Source organism: Rhincodon typus, chromosome 8 (assembly GCF_021869965.1).
Source record: "Rhincodon typus isolate 14 chromosome 8, sRhiTyp1.1, whole genome shotgun sequence".
Classification (NCBI taxonomy): domain Eukaryota; kingdom Metazoa; phylum Chordata; class Chondrichthyes; order Orectolobiformes; family Rhincodontidae; genus Rhincodon; species Rhincodon typus.
Window position 1 is genome coordinate 81719786 of NC_063339.1, and position 21430 is coordinate 81741215.

The 21430-nt window shown below is 42.1% G+C and overlaps 1 protein-coding gene across 8 annotated transcripts in view; it reads left to right on the forward strand.

Moving 5' to 3' along the window:
* Nucleotides 1-11712, forward strand: part of wdr21 (WD repeat domain 21) — an 87906-nt gene extending 76194 nt beyond the window's left edge. For 6 of the 8 annotated variants that reach the window (XM_048599736.1, XM_048599741.1, XM_048599738.1 and 3 more), the window contains exons 13-14: nucleotides 3927-4041; nucleotides 10449-11712. In XM_048599736.1, the coding sequence (XP_048455693.1) occupies nucleotides 3927-4041; nucleotides 10449-10651 (318 nt within the window). In that variant the 3' untranslated portion in view covers nucleotides 10652-11712. The remainder of the gene's footprint in view (nucleotides 1-3926; nucleotides 4042-10448) is intronic. The other 2 variants (XM_048599742.1, XM_048599743.1) reach the window with 2 other exon arrangements.
* Nucleotides 11713-21430: the final 9718 nt, after the last annotated feature.

A 21430-nucleotide genomic window follows, 5' to 3' on the forward strand; every position in this document is an offset into this window, starting at 1 on the left:
CTGCTGTGCATCTGAAATCCAGTTAAGGACAGCAGAGTTCCAACTCTAACGGGCATTAATATGCCTGTTTTGTAGCTTCGCCAGGATGGGATCTCAAATTTAGATATTCCTTGGGTTGCTCCTGGCGTGCCTTCTTGCACTCTTCGTTGAACGAGCTTGATTCCCTGGTTTGTTGGTAATGGTTGAGTGAGGTTATGTCGAGCCATGATGTTGCAGATTACAAGTCTGTTGTTCTTGATGGCCCACAGCACCTCATGGATGCCCAGTCTTGAGTTGCTAGATCTTGATTTTTATTGATTTGATTTGATTTGATTTATTGTCACAAGTACCAAGATACACTAAACAGTATTGTTTTTGATGCTATCTAGGCAAATCATACCTTATGTAAGTACATCAGGGTGAGCAGAATGCAGAATATAGTGTTACAGAAACAGAGTAGGTGCAGAGAAAGATCAATTTTAATATGAGAGTTCATTCAAAAGTCTGATAACAGTGGGGAAGAAGCAGTTCTTGAGTCTGTTGTTAAGTGTTTTCAAACTTTTATATCTTCTGCCTGATGAAAGAGAGTGGTGAGAGTATAATGGGGGTGGGAGGGGTCTTTTGATTCTGTATTGGCTGCTTTCCCAAGGCATCAGGAAATATAGACAGAATCAATGGGAAGGAAGGTTGGTTTGTGTGATGGACTGGACTACATTCACAACTGTCTGTAATTACTTGCGATGTTGGGCAGAGCAGTTGCCGGACGAAGCTGTGATGCATCCAAATAGGATGCTTTCTTATGCTGCATCTATAAAAATTGGTAAGAGTCATTGTGGACATGATGAATTTCCTTAGTTTTCTGAGGATGTAGGTGGGTCCTTGACCACAGTGTCGACATGGACAGACCAGGACAGATTGTCGGTGATATTTTCTCCTAGGAACTTGAAGCTTTCTACCATCTCTTTAGTACCATTGAATCAAAAAGGGGCATGTCCTCCACTCCACTTCCTGAAATCAATGACTAGTTTCTTTGACATTGAGGCTGAGATTGTTATCTTTACACCATACCACTAAGCATTCTATCTTTTCCTTGTTGTTTAAAGTCCAACTCACTATGGTGGTGTCATTAGCAAACTTAAATCTCCCACTTCACTGGCCACAGGTGAAGTACCAGATGATTGGAGGATAGCTAATGTGGTTCTTTACTTCAAGAAGGACAGCAGGGATAGGCCAGGTAATTATACACCAATTAGTCTGATGTCAGAAATAGGGAAATTATTGGAAAAAGTTCTAAGGGATAGCAACTCAAGACTGGGCATCCATGAGGTGCTGTGGGCCATCAAGAGCAACAGACTTGTAATCTACAAGACCATGGCTCGACATAACCTCACTCCACCATTACCAACAAATCAACATTTGGAAAGGCAAAGGTTGATCAAGGATAGTCAGCACAGATTTGATCGAGAGAGATCCGGTCTGACTGATTTCATTGGGTTTTTTAAAAATATCACTAAATATATCGATGAAGTTAGTGCAACTGATGTAGTTTACATGGACTTCAGTAAGGTCTTTGACAAGGTCCTAGATGGAAGGCTGGTCCAAAAAGTCAACCATGGGATTCAAGACAAGTTAACAAACTGGATCCACAATTGGCTCACAAATAAGAGATAAAAGGGGATTGGTGCTGGGACCTATACTATTTGTTATGTGCATTAACAACTTGGATGTGAATGTAGAAGTAAGTTTGCAGATGATATGAAAATTGGTGATGTTGATAATGAGGAGAATGGTCTCGTGCTACAGTGCTGATATTGATCAGCTGATAAACTGGACAGAGCATTGACAGATGGAATCTAGTCCTGATTAGTGTGAGGTGATGCATTTTGGGAGGTCTGTACATGATGAATAGTAGGTCCGTAGGTTATACAAAAAGCAATTGGGTATACAAGTTCACAAATTCCTGAAGATATCAGCACAAGTAGATGGTTGTGGAAAAAAGTCCTGTCTTCGTTTGCCAGGGCATAGAATACAGGAGCAAGGAAGTCTTGTTGCAAGTTTATAGTGCATTGGTTGAGCTACACATGGAATGCTGTGTGAAGTTCTGGATGCCACACTATTGGAAGGATGTGATTGCACTGGAAAGGATACAGAGGAGATTCATCAGGAAATATGGAATGCACTGCCTGAGAGGGTGGTGGAGGCAGGTACTCTCAACATTTAAGAAGCAACTGGACAAGCACTTAAAATAATAGGACATGATAAGCTATGACCAAATGCAGGTAAATGGGATTAGTACTATGGTGTTTGTTGGTCAGCATAAACATCTGGGGCTGAAGGGCCTGTTTCTTTATGACTCTACACCATTTACCACAGTGGTAGTGTCATGCAACACAATGGATGGTATCCTCAATGTGCAGATGGGATTTTGTCTCCAAAAGGATGCGAGGTGGTCAATCCTATCAACACTATCACAGATAAACCTATAACGGATAGATTAGTGAAAATAAGACCAAATATGTTTTTCTGTTGCTGGTTTCCTGACCTTGTGCTCACAGCTATGTCCTTTAGGTCTCAACCAGTTGCCAAACAATCACAAAGAGAAGCCTTTGGACAAATTTTATTCCTTAAACTTTAACAAACAAATTGCATCGAACATAAACATGAAAGTACGGACAAATCGTAGTCAACATACATGACAAATTCCATGTCAGATTGCAGCTACAAGAACAAATCTCATGGATTGACCCGGCAGTCTGCTCAGCAGATATCACACAAATTTAACCATTGTGTTCTTCACAGTCTGATCTTCCTTGGGTAGATATCCTATTCCTTTTCTACAAACACTGAACTGCCATTTTCATAACTTAAGTTCCATGGGTGCAATCTTGAACAAAATATTAATACACTTCTCCAGAATTAGCTCCACTTTGCTTACTGAGATTGTGGTGGTATGGATCCACTTTTATCTGAATTATCAGTGATAACTCTGTATGGTTGGGTATTGTCAATCAGTTACTTGATTTAACATAAACAACTGTAGCATTGGCAATTACAGTCACCTGGATTCTTCCTTCAGTTTCTTCTAAATACCTGCAACTGCACCACAGGGTAAGCTCAAATGGCTCTGTCTTCTGGTTTCAAGCGGTTTAATTTCCCCTTCAGTTAGGTGCTGACTCCAAAAAAAACAAGCTTTGAAACCATGGTCAGTGTTATCCAACAGAATACGCGACAAGTCATCTGTTCAGAAAACAGCTGTCTCACACAGTCAATCACAGTACACGCAAAGTCATCTGTATTTTTTGCTCCTATTTTCTGCAATAATTCTTTCAACCAAATTCCTTGCAACTTGCATAATGTGCTGGTGTTTCAAGTAAATATACAAAATATATTTTAGAATAGAATAGAATCCCTACAGTGTGGAAACAGGCCCTTCGGCCCAACTAGTCCACACCAAACCTCAAAGCATCCCAGCCAGACCCACCCCCCTAATCTACACATCCCTGAACACTATGGGCAATTTAGCATGGCCAATCCACCTAGCATGCACATCTTTGGACTGTGGGAGGAAACTGGAGCAAACTCCACACAGACAGTTGCCTGAGGGTGGGATTGAACCCAGGTCCCTGGCGCTGTGAGGCAGCAGTGCTAACCACTGAGCCACCGTGCTGCCCAAGAGATTATTGTATTGACAGAGTTGGAGTTAAACTATGCTTCATTGTATTGAGTCCAGCACTTATGCTGTTTGTTTGCTTTCCTGCTTGAACTTTATAATCTTGCGCCATACTTTGTTTCAAATGTGCAGTGTACTTTTAATAGATTTGAACTTAATATTGTATGGTCTGAAAATCCTGATGTTGGAATGTATTTGACCGAGCCCTAACGTGGTTATATGTTTCACTGTATAAATGGCTAGCACAAGCCATAATTTGATGTATTGTTTTTTTCAGATTAAACTGTGGGACCTGAGGACTACAAGATGTGTTCAACAGTATGAGGGTCATCATAATGAGTGTGCTTATCTCCCAATCCATCCTCATGAAGAAGAGGGTATTCTTTTAGCTGGTAAGTGCTGCCTTTTGCCTTTTTTCACCCCTGTGATGTTGGAGAGCTTTTTCAAGGTTCAGCTGAATGCTGGAAAGTCTGCACATATGGAGTGTGCTCTGCAAACTAAAGCTTCCTCTGTCAGGTTCCAAAGTTCTGTGTCTAAATTTTACAGGTAGCTAATATTCAGAGGTTCCTGAAATAACCTGTGTGTGAATTTTAAATACAAATGAGAAACGGACGAAAGGATAAGACACTATCCATATTGCTGTGTTGAAAGAATTAGAAAATTAGTTTGTGGCAGCGGTAAAACAAGGTTGGCACAGCAGCTTTTTGTACTAAAGACTAATGGACAGCAGTAAAAAAAGTTTGACAGCAACTGAAATAAGGAGATATTAATGTTGATGATTAAAAGCTTGGTCAAAGTGAAAGATTTGAAGGACTGTTTTAAGGGAAGAAAGTGAGATAAAGAGGAGTAACAAGGGGCCCAACTAATAGAAGGCATGGCAACCAGTGGTGAAGGGATAAAAACTGAGAATGCACTAAAGTCTAGAATTGGAGGAGCACAGAACTATGAAACTTGAACAGATAGGAAGGGGCAAGATCAAGGAAGGATTTGAAAGCAAGGATGAGAATTTTAAAATGAAGACATCTCTTAACTGAGAGTCCATGTAAGTCGACAAACACAGAGGTGAGTGGTCAAGTTAGGACCTGAGCAGCAGTGTTTTGAATGACCTCAAGTTGACAGATGATAGAATGTGGGAGACCAGTCAGAAGCAAGATGTGACTGGCAGTTTTTTAAAAAATGATGCTTTTGTAAGGGGCTGATTGGAAGTCGATGGTCTTGGTGATTGCACAAAAATGTTGAGAAATGGTCATTTTTATAGGGAGTGAATTGAATTTTGGGGCTGGACTAGAAATTTGGGGAATTATTGTGTTTCTAGCTTTGATTCTTCATGATGTAAAAGTTGAGATTGCATCACAGATTTGCATCAATTATTCGAAATGTAGATGAGTTATGTCTCCATGCACATTCATACAAGGTGCAGCTATCAGTAAGACAGGCTGTGAGACTGAATTTGACAAGGCTGTCTATGTCAACAGTAATGTGTTGGTGTTACTAAATATATAGGCAAACTCTCCTTTAGGAACTGCCGATGCTGGAGAATCTGAGATAACAAGGTGTAGAGCTGGATGAACACAGCAGGCCAAGCAGCATCCGAGGAGCAGGAAAGCTGACGTTTCGGGTCTGGACCCTTCTTCAGAAATGGGGGAGGGGAAGCGGATTCTGAAATAAATAGAGAGAGGGGGAGGCGGATGGAAGATGGATAAAGGAGCAAATAAGTGGAGAGGAGACAGACAGGTCAAAGAGGCGGGGAAGGAGCCAGTAAAGGTGAGTGTAGGTGGGGAGTTAGGGTGGGGGTAGGTCAGTCCAGGAAGGATGGACAGGTCAAGGAGGCGGGATGAGGCTGGTAGGTAGGAGGTGGGGGTGGGGCTTGAGGTGGAAGGAGTGGATAGGTGGGAGGAAGGACGGACCGGTTAGGGAGGCGGGGACGAGCTGGGCTGGTGTTGGGATGCGGTTGGGGGAGGGGAGATTTTGAAGCCTGTGAAGTCCACATTGATACCATTGAGCTGCAGGGTTCCCAAGTGAAATATGAGGTGCTGTTCCTGCAACCTTCGGGTGGCATCGTTGTGGCACTGGAGGAGACCCAGGATGGACATGTCGTCCAAGGAGTGGGAGGGGGAATTGAAATGGTTCGCGACTGGGAGGTGCAGTCATTTGTTGCAAACCGAGCATAGGTGTTCCACAAAGTGGTCTCCAAACCTCCACTTGGTTTCCCCAATGTAGAGGAGGCCATATGGGGAACAGCATATACAGTATACCACATTAGCAGATGTGCATGTGAACATCTGCTTGATGTGGAAGGTCTTCTTGGGGCCTGGGATGGGGGTGAGAGGGGAGGCATAGGGACAGATGTAGCACTTCCTGCAGTTGCAGGGAAAAGTGCCAGGGGTGGTGGGGCTGGTGGGGAGTGTGGAGCGGACAAGGGAGTCACGGAGAGAGTAGTCCTTCCGGAAGGCAGATAAGGGTGGGGAGGGAAAAATATCTTTGGTAGTGGGGTCAGATTGCAGATGGCGGAAGTGCCGGAGGATGATGCGTTAGATCTGGAGGTTGGTGGGGTGGTACGTGAGGATGAGGGGGATTCTATTTTGGTGGTTGTTGCGGGGTGGGGGTGTGAGGAATGAGTTGCGGGAAATGCAAGAGACACAGTCGAGGGCATTTTTGACCACTGTGGAGGGGAAGTTGCAGTCCTCGAGAAACGAGGACATCTGGGATGTCCGGGAGTGGAATGCCTCATCTCGGGAGCAGATGAGGCGGAGGCGAAGGAATTGAGAATAGGGGATGGCATTTTTGCAGGAAGGTGGGTGAGAGGAGGTGTATTCTAGGTAGCTGTGGGAGTCGGTAGGCTTGAAGTGGATAGTGGTTTCTAGGTGGTTGCCAGAGATAGAAACAGAAGTCCAGGAAGGAGAAAGAGGTATCGGAGATGGTCCAGGTGAACTTAAGGTTGGGGTGGAAGGTGTTAGTGAAGTGGATGAACTGTTCGAGCTCCCGCGCCGATACGGTCATCGATGTACAAAAACAGTTCAGTTTATTTTCAATTTAAAAAGGAGTGTTTTGGGACTAATGGAATTATTTAAAATCTTTGGGTTTGTGTTATTCTATTTAATGTAAGTTTCTTTTGTAATCGACATCCAATTTATTGTTAAAGCAAAACTGTATTTATATTTCAGCGTGAGATCATGATATTAAAATCAAAACAAACAAAGACACAAATCTATCAAGCTAGGTTCCTGGCTGGGATCTGACTTGTCCAGAATAACATCAGCTGGGATCAGAAACACATAATGAGCTGCTTCCCACTTCCACTTCACTACTTCTGCGAATGAGATATTTTGAACAATAGATATCATCCAGACCCATGGAAATTAGAAATTTCAAATAAAAATAGAAAATGTTGGAAATTTTCAGGTTTTGCAGCATGTGAGGAAAAAGAAACGTACTTAATGTTTCAGGCTGATGACTTTTTCCAAAATATCACTGATCTAAAAGTTGAACTGTTTCTTTCCATAGAAGCTGTCAGAGATCATAGAGTTCTACAGCACAGAGACAGGCCCTTCGGCCCAAACTGGTCCACACCGACCAAAATGTCCATCCACGCTAACCCCATGTCCCTGCAGTTCGCCCATATCCTGTAAACCTTTCCTATCCATGTGTTTGTCCAAATGCCTTTTAAACAGTGTTAATGTACCCGCCTCAACCACTTCCGCTGGCAGCTCATTCCATGTGCTCTGTTTTAAAACAAAAGTTGCCCCTCGGATTCCCGTGTATTCTTTTCCCTCTTACTTTAAACTGATTCCCTCTAGTCCTCGATTCTACAACCCTAGGTAAAACACTGATTGCATTCACCCTATCCATGCCTCTTTATAAGGTCCCCCCTCCTCAGTCTCCTACGCTCTAAAGAAAAAAGTTCTAGCTTGTCCAATCCCTCCCTACAACTCAGTCCCTTGAGAGCTGGAAACATCCTTGTAAATTTCTTCTGCACTCTTTCCAGTTTGATAACATCTTTCCTACAGCAAGGTGAAACTGAAACTGAACACAACACTCCAAGTGCGGCCTCATCAACATCCTGTACAACTGCAACATAACTTCCCAACTTCTATACTCAGTGCGCTGACTGATGAAGGCCAGTGTGCCAAAGCCTTCTTCACTGCCCTGTCTACCTATGACTGCACTTTAAGGGAACCGTGCACCTGAGTTCCAAGGCCTTTCTGTTCCACTACACTCCTTAAGGCCCTACTATTCACCATGAAACTCCTCCCTTGATTTGACTTTCCAAAACGCAACATCTGTGTTAAACTCCATTTGTCATTTCTTGGCCCACTTCCCCAGCTGACCACGATACTGCTGCAATTTCTGATAACCTTCCTACTGTCCACGATACCGCCTATTTTAGTGTCATCTGCAAATTTAATAATCATGCCTTGTATATTGTCATCCAAATCATTGATATAGATAACAAACAGCAATGGACCCAGCACCGACCCCTGACGAACACCACTAGTGATGGGCCTCTAGTCCAACTAGTATCCTTCCACTATTACTCTCTGCTTCTCACCATCAAGCCAATTGTGTATCCAATTTGCCAACTCTCCCTGGATTTCATGCAATCTAACCTTCCAGAGCAGCCTACCCTGTGGAACGTTGTCCAAGGCCTTACTGAAATCCATATAGACAACGTCTACCACCCTGCCCTCATCGCACTTCCTGGTCACTTCTTCAAAGAACTCTAACATAACTTACCTACTACAGATGTTAAGCTTGCTGGTCTATAATTCCCAGGTTTTTTTTATAGCCCTTCTTAAGTAAGGGCACAATATTCACTATCCTTTGGTCTTCCAGGACCTCATTCATGGCTAACGATGATGCTAATATATCAGCCAGGCTCCCCGCAGTTTCTTCTCTAGCCTCTTGCAGGGTTCTTGGATATATCTGATCAGGACCAGGAGATTTATCCACCTTCATACACTCTAATACTTCCAACACTTCCTCTGCTGTGATATGGACTGTCCCCAGGATATCGCCTCTAACTTCCCCAAGTCGTCTTGTCTTTCTCCACGGTAAACACAGAGGAAAAATATTCATTTGAGGACCTCGCCCATCTCCTGTGGTTCCACACATACATGTCCACTTTGGTCCTTGAGGGATCTTATTCTGTCTCTAGTTGTTCTTTTTCCTTTATTATACTTAAAGAATCTCTTTGGATTCACCCTAATCTTCTCAGCCAAAGCTATCTCATGCCCCCTTTTCGCCCTCCTGATTTCCTTCTTCAGTGAACTCCTGTATCCCCTATATGCCTCCAGGGATTCCCTTGATCCCAGCTGCCTGTCCCTGTTCCATGCCTCCTCCTTTGTTTCCAGTCAAAGCCTCAATATCTCTTGTCATCCGGGGTCCTCCACTGCTGCCAACCTTGCCCTTCACCCTCACAGGAACATACAGATCTTGAACTCTAGCTATCACACTTCTAAAGGCCGTCGACTTGCCAGAGATTCCTTTGCCTGCAAACAAACTACTCCAATCAACCCCTGCAAGCTCCTGAATGATTCCATCAAAATTCACCTTGCCCCAGTTTAGAGCTTGAACCTGTAGACAGTTCTGTCCTTCTCCATAACTATTTTAAAATTAATAGAACTATGGTACTGGTCCCAAAGTGATCCCCCACTGTCACCTGTCCTGCCCTATTTTCCAAGATTAGGTTGAGTTTTGCCCCTGTCTGAGTAGGAACCTCTATATACTGCTTGAGGAAACTTTCCTGAACAAATTTAACAAATTCCACCCCATCCTAGTCCTTAACACTATGGCAGTCCCAGTCTATATCAGGAAAATTAAAATCCCCTACTAAGGCAACCCTATTTCTCTTGCAAGTCTCCGCAATCTCCCTGCATATTAATTCCTCTAATTCCTGTTGATTATTTGGGGGCCTATAGTACAACCCCACTAACATCACCATCCTCTTCTTATTTCTTAGCTCCACCCACAAAGCCTCACTGGATGATACCTCAATAATTTCATCTGACTACAGCTGTGATACTGCCCTTTATCAATAATGCAACTTCCCCTGCCATCTTTCCTCCACCTCTGTCCCGCCTAAAGCACCTGTACCCTGGCTCATTAAGCTGCCAGTCCTGCCCTCCTTTAGCCATGTTTCTGTAATGGCTATAATATTCCAGCCCCACGGACCTATCCACACCCTGAGTTCATCGGCCTTACCTGTCAGCACTCTTACATTGAAATAGATGCAATTTAATCCACAGACATTCCTCGCTCCCTGTCCAGTTCCAGCCTGACCTGTCTCTTCAATTTGTTATTTCTGATTATTGTATCTCCTTCCAGCCTTGCACTTGCCTCTCTGTTGTTGAGGATTCCACCCCCCTGCCAATCTAGTTTAAATCCTCCCTTGCAGCACTAGCAAATTTGCCCACCAGGATATTGGACCCCTCCAGTTCAGGTGCAACCTGGTTCAGAAAAGATCCCAATGATCCAGGAATCTAAGTCCCTGCCCTTGCACCAATTCTTTAGTCATGCATTCATCTGCCATATCCTCCTGTTCTGAAAAGTCGCAGCATTTTCTTATTGTAATTTCAAAAAACATTTGTCTCTCAATCTCACCAGGTTTCCCAGCCCTCAATTTTAAATGTCAACAGGATCACAGCCTGATTTGATGTAAAAGTAGGAACTAAAGAACTATTCTGGCAAAGTTAATTAGCACTTTTGCTGCTCTCAACTTATCATTACACACGTAGCTTGAGCTAATTTCTTAACATCTATCTGATAGAAATAATGAAATAAATCACTATTAATTTTTCAGTTGGACAAGATTGCTACACTCGAATCTGGAGTCTACATGATGGTACCATCCTTCGAACAATTCCATCTCCTCACTCTATTTCCAAGGACTCCATCCCCAGTATAGTTTTCTCTTCACAATTGGGAGGGAGAGGTGGTGTACCTGGACTTCTGATGGCAGTCTGTCATGATCTGTATCACTTTCCATACAATTCTAATAACTGAATTAGTAAGAGAAGAGCTCTGAGGCACAGCCACCAATCATGAGTTTTGTCAAGTGAATCAGTACTTTGAAGAAGAAGGTTTCAAGTTGTTATATTTTTCTATCCTTCTCCAGCAAGGACAGGCTAAATACCTGTGGGAAGAGCACAAGAGGCTGAACAGCTGGTCATTTAAGTTGGTGTTCTGAATGGCATATTTAGTTATGCTGGTTAGGTAAAATTTAAATTAATCAATAAACCACTGGCTTTTGTTTTGTTAGATTATGAGGGGATTGTTAATATTGCAGCAGGTGTTGCACATTTGACCAGAGTAATCAGATATGTTGGACAACACGAGCCTTAAGCACCACACGTGCTGTAAATTTGTGTAAACTGCATATAGTTTCTGTTTAAGAGCTAAGTAGGTGGGAATTTTTTTTTTGTGTAAAAGCAAAATATCGTCTGAAATTCTGACAAGTCATAGAACAGACTGGTAATTTACAAAAAATACAGTGAAAAGTGTTTAAGTTGCCACGTGCTGGTGCCTTATATTAATAACAGAAATCCTACTGAAAAAATTAAGACAAAGTCCATTTTTGTTCAATTCATGGCTCACGGGTTCCCAAGTTAAGAAAAAGACAGGAACCAGGTTATTTGAATTTCAGGCTGGACCACCATGCTGCCGAAGAACCTGCCTCAAGGACCTACCTCCATGCTGCTGAAGCAGACCACCACACTGGACCATTAAAATCCTGGGCCGCAAGACTCCACAGAAGCCGCCTCAAGCAATACTGGACCGTTGGAATCCTGGGTCAAGCCCACCTCACCACAAAAGGCATCGTCGATCTGGACTGTTGGAATTCCAGGCTGAACCCACCAAGCCGCCAAAGCAGACCACCACTCCATAGGACCCACCAGGATGTGGCTGTCATGTGATTAAGTTCAACTCTTTCCCCCCCTGCCCCCAGCTGCTGAAACTCTGACATGAAAATGATATTTTGCTTTAGTGTTTGTTTACACATTGCTACATTTACAAAATATGTTTTTGAAAAATAAACTAGCAAGTGCTACTGTGTGCAATCTAAATAAGCAAATAATACATCACTGCCTTAAGAGGGTTGAATCGGTTTCAGTAAAAGCAAATGGGACAAAGCTGAAGAACTGTAGATTTATGGGAACATATGATGAGCACTGACCTACCTACAGCTATACTGGCCTGAAAACACCTGATCTAGTCTGATCTTGAAAACTAAGCAGGCTTGGGTCTAATGAGTACTTGGATGGGAGACTGTGCGTAATGTGCAATAGAAGGAATGCAATAATAGTCAGCCAGGAGGCCTAGGTTCAAGGCTTTGTATTAACATCAGTGATTGGGTTGCTTTGCGATATGTTTAGTAAATGATACAGAGTCATAGAGTAATAGAGCAGGGAAACAGGCCCTTTAGCCCAAACTGCTCCATGCTGACTATGGTACCCACTTAGCTAGTTCCAATTGCCCCTGCATTTGGTCCATATCCCTTAAAACCCTTCCCATCTCAATGCTTTTTAAATGTTGCTATTACACCTGCCTCAACCACTTTCTCCAGCAGCCCATACTACATTCGTACCACTCTCTGTGTGAAGAAGTTGCCCCTCAGGTCCTTCTTAAATCTTTGCCCTCTCACTTTAAACCTATACCCTCTAGTTTTCAATTCCCCATCCCTGGGGAAAAAGTATATATGCATTCATCCTATCTATGTCCCTCATGATTTTGTATACCTCAAGAAGGTCACCCGTCATTCTCCTATGTTCCAAGGAGTAAAGTCCTATTCTGGCCAACCTCTCTGAATAACTCAGGCCTACTAGTCCTGGCAACATCCTCATAAATCATTTTTGCACACTTGCCAGTTTAACCATGTCTTTCCTATAACGGAGTGACCAAAACCGTACACAATATTCCAAGTGTGGCCTCATCAACGACTTATACAACCATAATTTTATGTCCCACCTCATACTAAATGCTTTGACTGATGACGGCCAGCATGCTAAATGCTTTCTTCACCACCCTGCCTATCTGTGATGCCTCTTTCAATGAACTATGTACTTACACTCCTTCTGTTCCACAACACTCCTCAGGGCCCTGCCATTTACTGTACAAGTCCAATCTTGGTTTGAATTTCCAAAGTACAACACCTCACATATATCTGTATTGAATTGCATTTGCCAATCCTCATCCCACTTCCCCATCTGATTGAGATCTCTGTAATTTTTGATAACCACCTTTGCTATTGATAATACCTCCTAATTTGTGTCATCTGCTAACTTACTAATCATGCCTTATACATTCGCATCCAGATCATTTTATGTGAATAAGAAATAACAAAGGTCCCAGCACTGACCCCTGTGGCACACCACTAGTCACAGGCCTCCAGTCTGAGAAACAACCTTCAGCTATCACCCCTCTGCTTCCTACCACCAAGCCAATTTTGAATCCAGTTAGCTAGCTCTCCCTGGATCCCTTGTAACCTAGCTTTCATGATGAGCCTGTTGTGCAGGACCTTGTCAAAGGCCCTACTAAAGTCCATATAGGCAACATCTAATGCCCTACCCTATAGGGTGGCACGGTGGCTCAGTGGTTAGCACTGCTGCCTCACAGCACAAGGGACCATTCCACTCTTGGGTGACTGTGTGGAGTTTGCACATTCTCCCTGTGTCTGCGTGGGTTTTGTTGGGGTGCTCCAGTTTCCTCCCACAGTCCAAAGATGTGCAGGGTAGGTGGATTGCCCATGCTAAATTGCCCTTAGTGTCCAGGGATGTTTAGGTTAGGTGGGTTAGACATGGGGAAATGCAGGGATAGGGGAATGGGTCTGGGTGGTGGGATGCTGTTCGGAGGGTTGGTGTAGACTGGTTGGGCTGAATAGCCTGTTTCCATACTGTAGGGACTCCAGCTAAAGATGAAGCAAAAATCTCTGCAACAGCCTCTGCAATTTCTTCCCCAGCCTTCCACAACATCTGAGGATGGGCTTGATCAGGCCCAGGAGATTTATCCATCTTTAGGTGCTTTAAGGCTGCAAACACTTCATCTCTGGTAATCCGTATTTGTTTCCCGTATTTCCTTAGCATCTATGATTCTCTCTTCAGTAAACACGAGGAGAAATATTCATTGAAAATCCACCCCCCCCCACCTTCTTCTCCTGTGGCTCCACAAGTAGATGGCCATTCTGGTCTTTAAGGGGACCTATTCTCTCCCTAGCCACCCCTTTACTCTTAATATAGCTATAGAACCTTTTGGGATTATCTTTAACCTTATCTGCCAGATCCATCTCATACCTTCTTTTTGTTCTTCTGATTTCCCTCTTACACTTTTTATAGTCATCTAGGCATTCAATTGAGCCTGATAACTTAAACCCGCCTTCTTTTTCCTGACCAGAGCCTCAATATTCCTCGTCAGCCAGGGATCCCTAAACCTGCCAACTTTTCCCTTCACCCCAACAGACTGTCCCTGGACTCTTGAAATCACACTTTTAAAAGCCTCCTATTTGCCAGTCATTTCTTTTCCTTCAAACAGACCCACCCAATCGATCTGTGTTAGATCTTGCGTAATGGCCCCAAAATTGACCCTGCTCCAGTTTAGCACCTTAACCTGGGGACCGGTTCTATCTTCTTCCATAAGTATGTTAAAACTGAGAGAGTTATGGTCACTGGACCCAAAGTGCTGTCCAACTGATACTTCAGTCACTTGCCCGACCTCATTTCATAAGAGGAGGTCCAGTGTTGCATCCTCCTGAGTAGGGCCCTCTACGTATTGATTTAGAAAACTTTCTTGGACACATTTGACAAATTCCATCCCGTATGCCTTTTACACTCTGGATGGCCCAGTCAAAACAGAGGAAAATTAAAATCTCCGATCAATACTACTCTGTTATTCCGACAGATATCTGTAATTTCTCTACACATCTGCTCCTATAGTACCTGCTGACTATTTGGGGGTCTATCTTGTGTTGGCTGGAGAAGCTGGAAATCTACGGGACTTTGCAGAGTCTTAGACTGATAATATATAACTGACTCTCCTTGTATTTGCTTGACAAACAGTTATCCTATTTGAACCTCAAAGCAGTTTGTCAAAGTGAACACTGCCACTAGCCTAGCAAACTGGTGGGAGGGAGGAGTTTTTTATAAAAGTAATAAATGTTGAGGCTGTAAAGCAGACTAGTAATACTTACAACTAAAAATGCTCAAAGCAAAAGAAAACTTCACAAAGGTAACGGGGCATTAGCAACAAATAAGACCAGCAGGTTAAAACAGAAAACAGTTGAAGCTAAAGAAAAAACAAAGATCTGAATGCTAGAAATCTGAAACAAAACAAATGTTGAAGAAGCTCAAGAGGTCTGGCAGCATCTGTGGGGAGAAATCTGAATTAACGGTTCAAGTCCAATTCCTTCTTCAGAACTGACAAACTGGTGGTGAGGGAGTGGGTGTGGGAGGACGTGGAGCCCAGAGGGAGGGAGGGAGAGCGAGAGAGAAGGCAAACAAAGGGATGGATGATAGTATGTGTTATGCACCAGACCGGAATCTCTCAAAATATTTTAAGAAGGTAGCCCAGACACTAATTTTTTCCTATTTTAAATGTAAATGTGAAATGTGTTCCTGACGCAACGTGACTGGTCAAATGTTAAGCAAAACACAATTTATTTAACACTGTAAAATACAAATAAAAGAAAGAAGAATTTAGAATAACAACTATTGAAAAACTTAACTAAATAATGAATACAGTACCTATTACGAATTAATTGTTCCAATATAGTAACATCCTATAAACACACCCCTTGGCAAAAAGGCAAATTCAGACACACGTTCTCACATGCAGTTCTCCAATCCAGGAGGAAAAAACATTAAGACAATTCAGAGAGTGTAGCAGCCAGGAGACTTTCACTGAAGCTTTCATCTCTTTCGAGACTCCAATGGCTTCTGCTTAAAATTAAACCTAAAAACAAAAAAAAAACTAGAATGCCTGGTCTGTGAGAACCAGTCACTGCAACTCATTTCAATTATGTTGTCTTTGAGCACGTGTTCAATCTCTTTTTCAACCTGTGCCAACTTTACAGGGTTAAGTCTATAAGGATGTTGCTTAATTGGAATGGTAGTTCCCATATCTACATCATGCCTAATTAGATTAGTACTTCCCTGCTTATTCCCACATATCTCCTCATGTGATTGTAAGAACTCTTTCAGGTCATTTTGATTTTCCACTGGAAGGTAACCAGTTACCCCAATTTTTGAAAACTTCCAATTCAAGATCCTCCAAATTTGACTCTTCACTCTTGTGTTGTAACCAGTAACACATTCTCCTTTTGCTTTCCTTCCCTATCAAAATACCTTTTGAGCATATTCACAAAATGCATTATGTGAGATTTTCTTTCTATCTGGCATTCTTTTCAACTAATTCATCTCAGTTAATTTCCTTTCAATTTGATAAGATCCACTAAACCTTGCTTTTAAAGGTTCACCCACCACTAGAAGTAACACTAACACTTTATCTCCACTAGCAAAATTGTGAATTTTGATTTCTTATTTGTTTCCTGTTTTGTCATAGCTGTGCTATTTTTAAATGCTGCCTAGCTAACATTACCCACTCTATTTAATCATCCCATAAAATTTGACATAGTCCAAATATGTTGTCTCTAAACTCTGTCCCACCAATTTCTCCTTAATTTCAATTGTCCTCTCACCTCATGCCCAAAAATTAATTCAAATGGACGGAATTGGTAGATTCTTTTGGCACATCCCTAATTGCAAAATGTACAAATGGAACTCCTTCCTCTCAATCCTCTGGATAGTCTTGACTATAAACCTTCAACATGGTCTTTAAAGTTTGATGCCACCATTCTAATGCTCCCTGAAATTCTGATGATACACAGTGGATTTGAATTGTTTGAAATTCCTAAGCTATCCACAATTTCCCTGAATAATTTTTATGTAAAATTTGACCCTTAATCTGATTGTATCTCTGTGAGTTGTCCTTATCCAGTGAAAAAAATGAGTAACTCCTCTAAAGTCCTTTGAGCTGTGATATTGCACAATGGAATGGCCTCTGGCAATCTAGTGGACACATCCATTATTGTCAACAAATACTCTGTTTTAGGTAAAGGTCCTATGCAATCAATTAAGACCCTTGTAAAAGGTTCCTGAAAAGCAGGAATGGGTATTAAAGGTGCCTGAGGTTTTCCAATTACCTGATATGTATGACATGTCTGGCAAAATTTAACTACATCCATATGCAGTCCAGGCCAGTAAAAATGTTTTGGTATTTTGGTTTGAGTTTTCCATACTCCCAAATGACCTCCTACTGGTAATTCATGTGCTACCCACAACATCTCCTTTATAGAACCCACTGGTAATACAACTTGATGAGCTTCTGGCCATTTCTCATCTGCCTGAATATGTGATGGTCTCCATTTTCCCATCAAGATATCATTTTTATGATAGTAAATTCTGGGATACATTCAGATTCTTCTTCAGTGCACACTTTTTGATAGAATTGCTTTAGTTTTTTGTCTTTTTGTTGTAATTCAATTAGTTTCTCTGAACTAAAAATATCCACTTTGTCCTCCATCTGTTCTTGTTTTTTCCCTCAACCATTTGATCAAACATGGTCTCTGATAATTGTAATTCAACTTCCTTATCTTTATTCTTTGATTTCTTCTCCTGGTTCAACTTGTGGCTTTGTGACCTTGGTAACACACAGTCAGGAAAAAACCCCAGTAATACTTCAGTTGCCTGATTTTCCACTGGCTTTTTAACCATAGTAGACCACACTCCCACCTGTGATCCAGCTATATCGTTACCAAGGACAAATTGTATTCCTGGAGTTGAGAGTTTCTCCAGAGCTAGTACCACCACGCATCCACTTTTCACTGGACACTCCAAACTCACTTTACATAATGGAGCACTTCTCATCTCTCAACATCAAAGATTGGCATGCTTCTGTATCTCATGGAATTGTAATTTTTTTTACTGCTTTTTGGTCGCTCCTCAGGCCTCTGACTCACTCAGCAATGAAAGTGGCAAAACTGGTGACAGCTTCTGAAAACAGTGAGAGCTGCAGCTGTATAACACCTCTTCAGATCTCTGTTGGCACCCTGCTTTAGGGGAACTTGAATGGCTTGGTGACACGAGTATCTATGGCTCAATCGGTTAGTAGCATTCAGCAGCCCCAACTTCAGCTTGTTTGCCAATTCTGAAAACTTTGCCTTGATCACTTTTTGTAAAACTCCTGAAATCATTTCTTCCACCCCTAGAAAACTCTTAGTGACCAAAAGAGCCATTGCTACACAAAGCACACCCAATTTAAACCAACCAAATTCGATACCTACCACTCACTGCCTTTGAGTCCAAGAATACTAAACCCAACTTGGAATTATCGATTTTGATCCTGAGAAGAGACCCCAGTTTGTTATGGACTGAATCAGACTCCCTCAAGACCTTAACTTTTTCTTATTTTAAAGGTAAATGTGAAGTGCTGTGTTCCAGATGCATTTCAACTGGTCAAACTACTTGACATTAAGCAAAACACAGTTTATTTAAACACTATAGTTAAAATACAAACAAATGGAAGAGGAATTTAGAATAACTTAACTATTGGAGAACCAAATAACAGATGCAATACCTATTACTAATTAACTACTCCAATATAGTAACATCCATAAACACACCCCTTGACAAAAAGGCAAATTCAGACACAGATTCTCACATGCAGAATCATCATAGAATCCCTACAGTGTGGAAACAGGCCTTTTGGCCCAAGTCCACACCGACCCTTGCAGCATCCCACCCAGACCCATCCCCCTATAACACACCTAAACTATACATCCCTGGACACACTACAGGCAATGTAGCATGGCCAATCCACCTAACCTGCACATCTTTGGACTGTGAGAGGAAACCGGAGTACCCGGAGGAAACCCACGCAGACATGGGGAGAATGTGCAAATTCCTCTAGGAAAACAACATTGAGAAGATTCAGAGAGTGTAGCAGCCAGGAGACATTCACTGAAGTTTCCAACTCTTTCGAGACCCCGATGCCTTCTGCTTAAAACTAAACCTAAAAACTAAAAGAAACCAGAACACCTGGTCTGTGAGAGCTGGCCATACCTGGGCTGTTTCCATTGTTCCAATTTGAAAAAAAAGACCCAAGGCCTCACAAATTGTTTACTTTTGTAGGAGTGACCTCAGTGTCTGAGGCAAGAAGACTCTGTAGGCATCGGAAATTCAGCAGGAACAGCTGTTTGTTCAAGTGGCAATCAATTGCAGCAAGGAGAACAGCTCCAAATCATCACGCAGGATAATCGAGCCCACTCTACAGAATACCCACACATTATTTTATACTTACTTTGTAATTATGTAATTCTACAAACTGTTATTATGCAGTTGATTGTATCAAGTCTATAAGTCAATTAACTAAGCAGTAATTACATCAAGTCTGTAAACCAATTAACTGGGCAGTCAGTTAGGTCAGGTCTGTAAATACCATACCATAGAATCCCTACAGTGTGGAAACAGGCCCTTCGGCTCAACAAGTCTACACCGGACCTCAGACATCCCACCCAGACCCATCCCTATAACCCACCTAAATCTACACATCCCTGAACACTACAGGCAATTTAGTTTGGCCAATCCACCTAGCCTGCACATCTTTGGACAATGGGAGGAAACTCACACAGACATGGGGAGAATGTGCAAACTCCACACAGTCACCCGAGGGTGGAATTGAACTTGGGTCCCTGGTAATGTGAGGCAGCAGTGCTAACCACTGAGCCACTGTAACACCCCAAATAAATTACGTCAAGTTCATAATTCAATTAACTAGGCATGTTGATTGCATCAAGTCATTGTGTATTACATATTTACCAGTCGGATTCAAACACACGGTGCCCGTTCGCTTGTACAGTCACTTGCTTATCTTGTAACCTTTGCCCCTGAATATCCTGTGGTCTGCTAAGGTTCTGCCCTGCTTACTCATATCAGTTAGCGATTAACAAGGCTTCCGTGGTGTGGGTAGCATGTCTTTAGTAATACAGGGTCAATTGCCTTAAGATATCCCATTCTGTGGTTTTTGTGAGACACTATATTATAAACCCCATTACTTTTGTACTAAAGGTCCTCTTTACCAATCCACCTACCAATGCTGTATCCACCATCATGCTCTCATTCATTCATGACTTTACCAACCACTCACTAGGATACTATGTTTACTATTACCGCATTTCATTCATTCATTCATAAAACTGTGATCTTGCAATACATTTCACTATTAAAGGTAGACTAAATTAAAATGTCCCTTCCAACCCATTACTGCCTTTTCACAGTTTTAACCCATTCCCACCCCCATGCTGCTAGCAGTGTCAAGACCTGTGTCTACATCAGAAGCTATCCCCGAGTATGTGTTAATTTTGTAACCTATTCAGAACAATTCCAGTCCAGCCACTGCGTCACCCAGAAGTATGAAAGATTATAATATTAATCAATACTCAGCAACTCTCTCCTGGGACTTGAATAGCTTGCATGACATCAAACAAATTTTCTCCATTAGCATGTATCTGTTAGATACATATTAAACAGGCTTGTTAGTAGTTCTGTTAATTTGTTTAGGTAAAGATCGAAAAAACATATGAGGATCTTAGAGAGATTATTCTACTGGAGGAGTTAAAAAATTCACTTCCAGAGATGAGAAGAACTCATACTGAGAAACAGAAAGTTCAAACAGCAAGAAGAGTTGCAGAGATGGAGGATGAATATGTATTAGTGCATAAATCGAAATTTAGCTTCGAACAGAAATTTCATTCCGTGAGAGATAGAAATAGGAAAAAGGGAGATCCTTCAATGATAAACGAAAGGTAGATCACACCGGAACAGTTTACCACAGGTGAAAAAAGAAACGCAAGAGGGTGAAAAGAAAGCGAAAAGCCTCAGGTGTTTTCACTACAATGGAGTGGGACAAACAAAGTCAGAGTGCCAGTGGTTTAAAAAAGGCACTGGGAAAAGGTGTTTTCACTGCCATAAGGTGGGGCACATAAAGTCACAGTGCTGGTGATTTAAGAAAGGCGCTGGGAAAAAAGGACGTAGTAAAAGCGGCTAAATCAGTGGGATCAGTTGAGGTAGTGAACAAAATCCCAAAGGAAGTTGAGGAGCTGCAGGAGAGTGCCCAGCCTAGTTATGAGCTGGTTAGTAAGATGGTGCCTGATCTCTACAAAAATGTCACCTCTGTGGGTAAAGTTTACTCAGGAAGAACAGGGGGAGAAAGTAAAGAAGTTAAAATATTGAGAGATACAGGAAGCTAGTCAGTCTCTTAAAGTAAGAGATGAAAGTATTTGCACTTATTCTGAAATGTTGCCTGAGAGAGTGGTAATCTGTGGAAAAGATGGACAGAGATTTAGCGTTTCCTGTGTAAGATCAGGTTGGAAAGTCCAATGAAGACTGGGGAAGTGAAAGTGGAAGTGATTGAAAGAGTGTCAATTCCAGGAATACAATTTGTTCTTGGATCAAAAGTGGGAGTGGCACCCCTTATAGTGGAGAAGCCGAAGGAAAACCAGGGGAACTGAGGAGTTAAAGAAAAATACCCTGGAATTTTTCCGGACTGTGTGGTGATAAGATCCCTTAGTCATAAATTACATCAAGAAGGAAAAACTAAAGAGAAAGACAAAGCTGTTGAGGTCCAGTTAGCTGACACCCTGTTTGATGAAATGGTAGAGGATCAGGTAGAGGTGTTTAGTTCTATAAAATTACTGGAGTTACAACAAAAAGCTGAGACATTAAATGATCTATATCA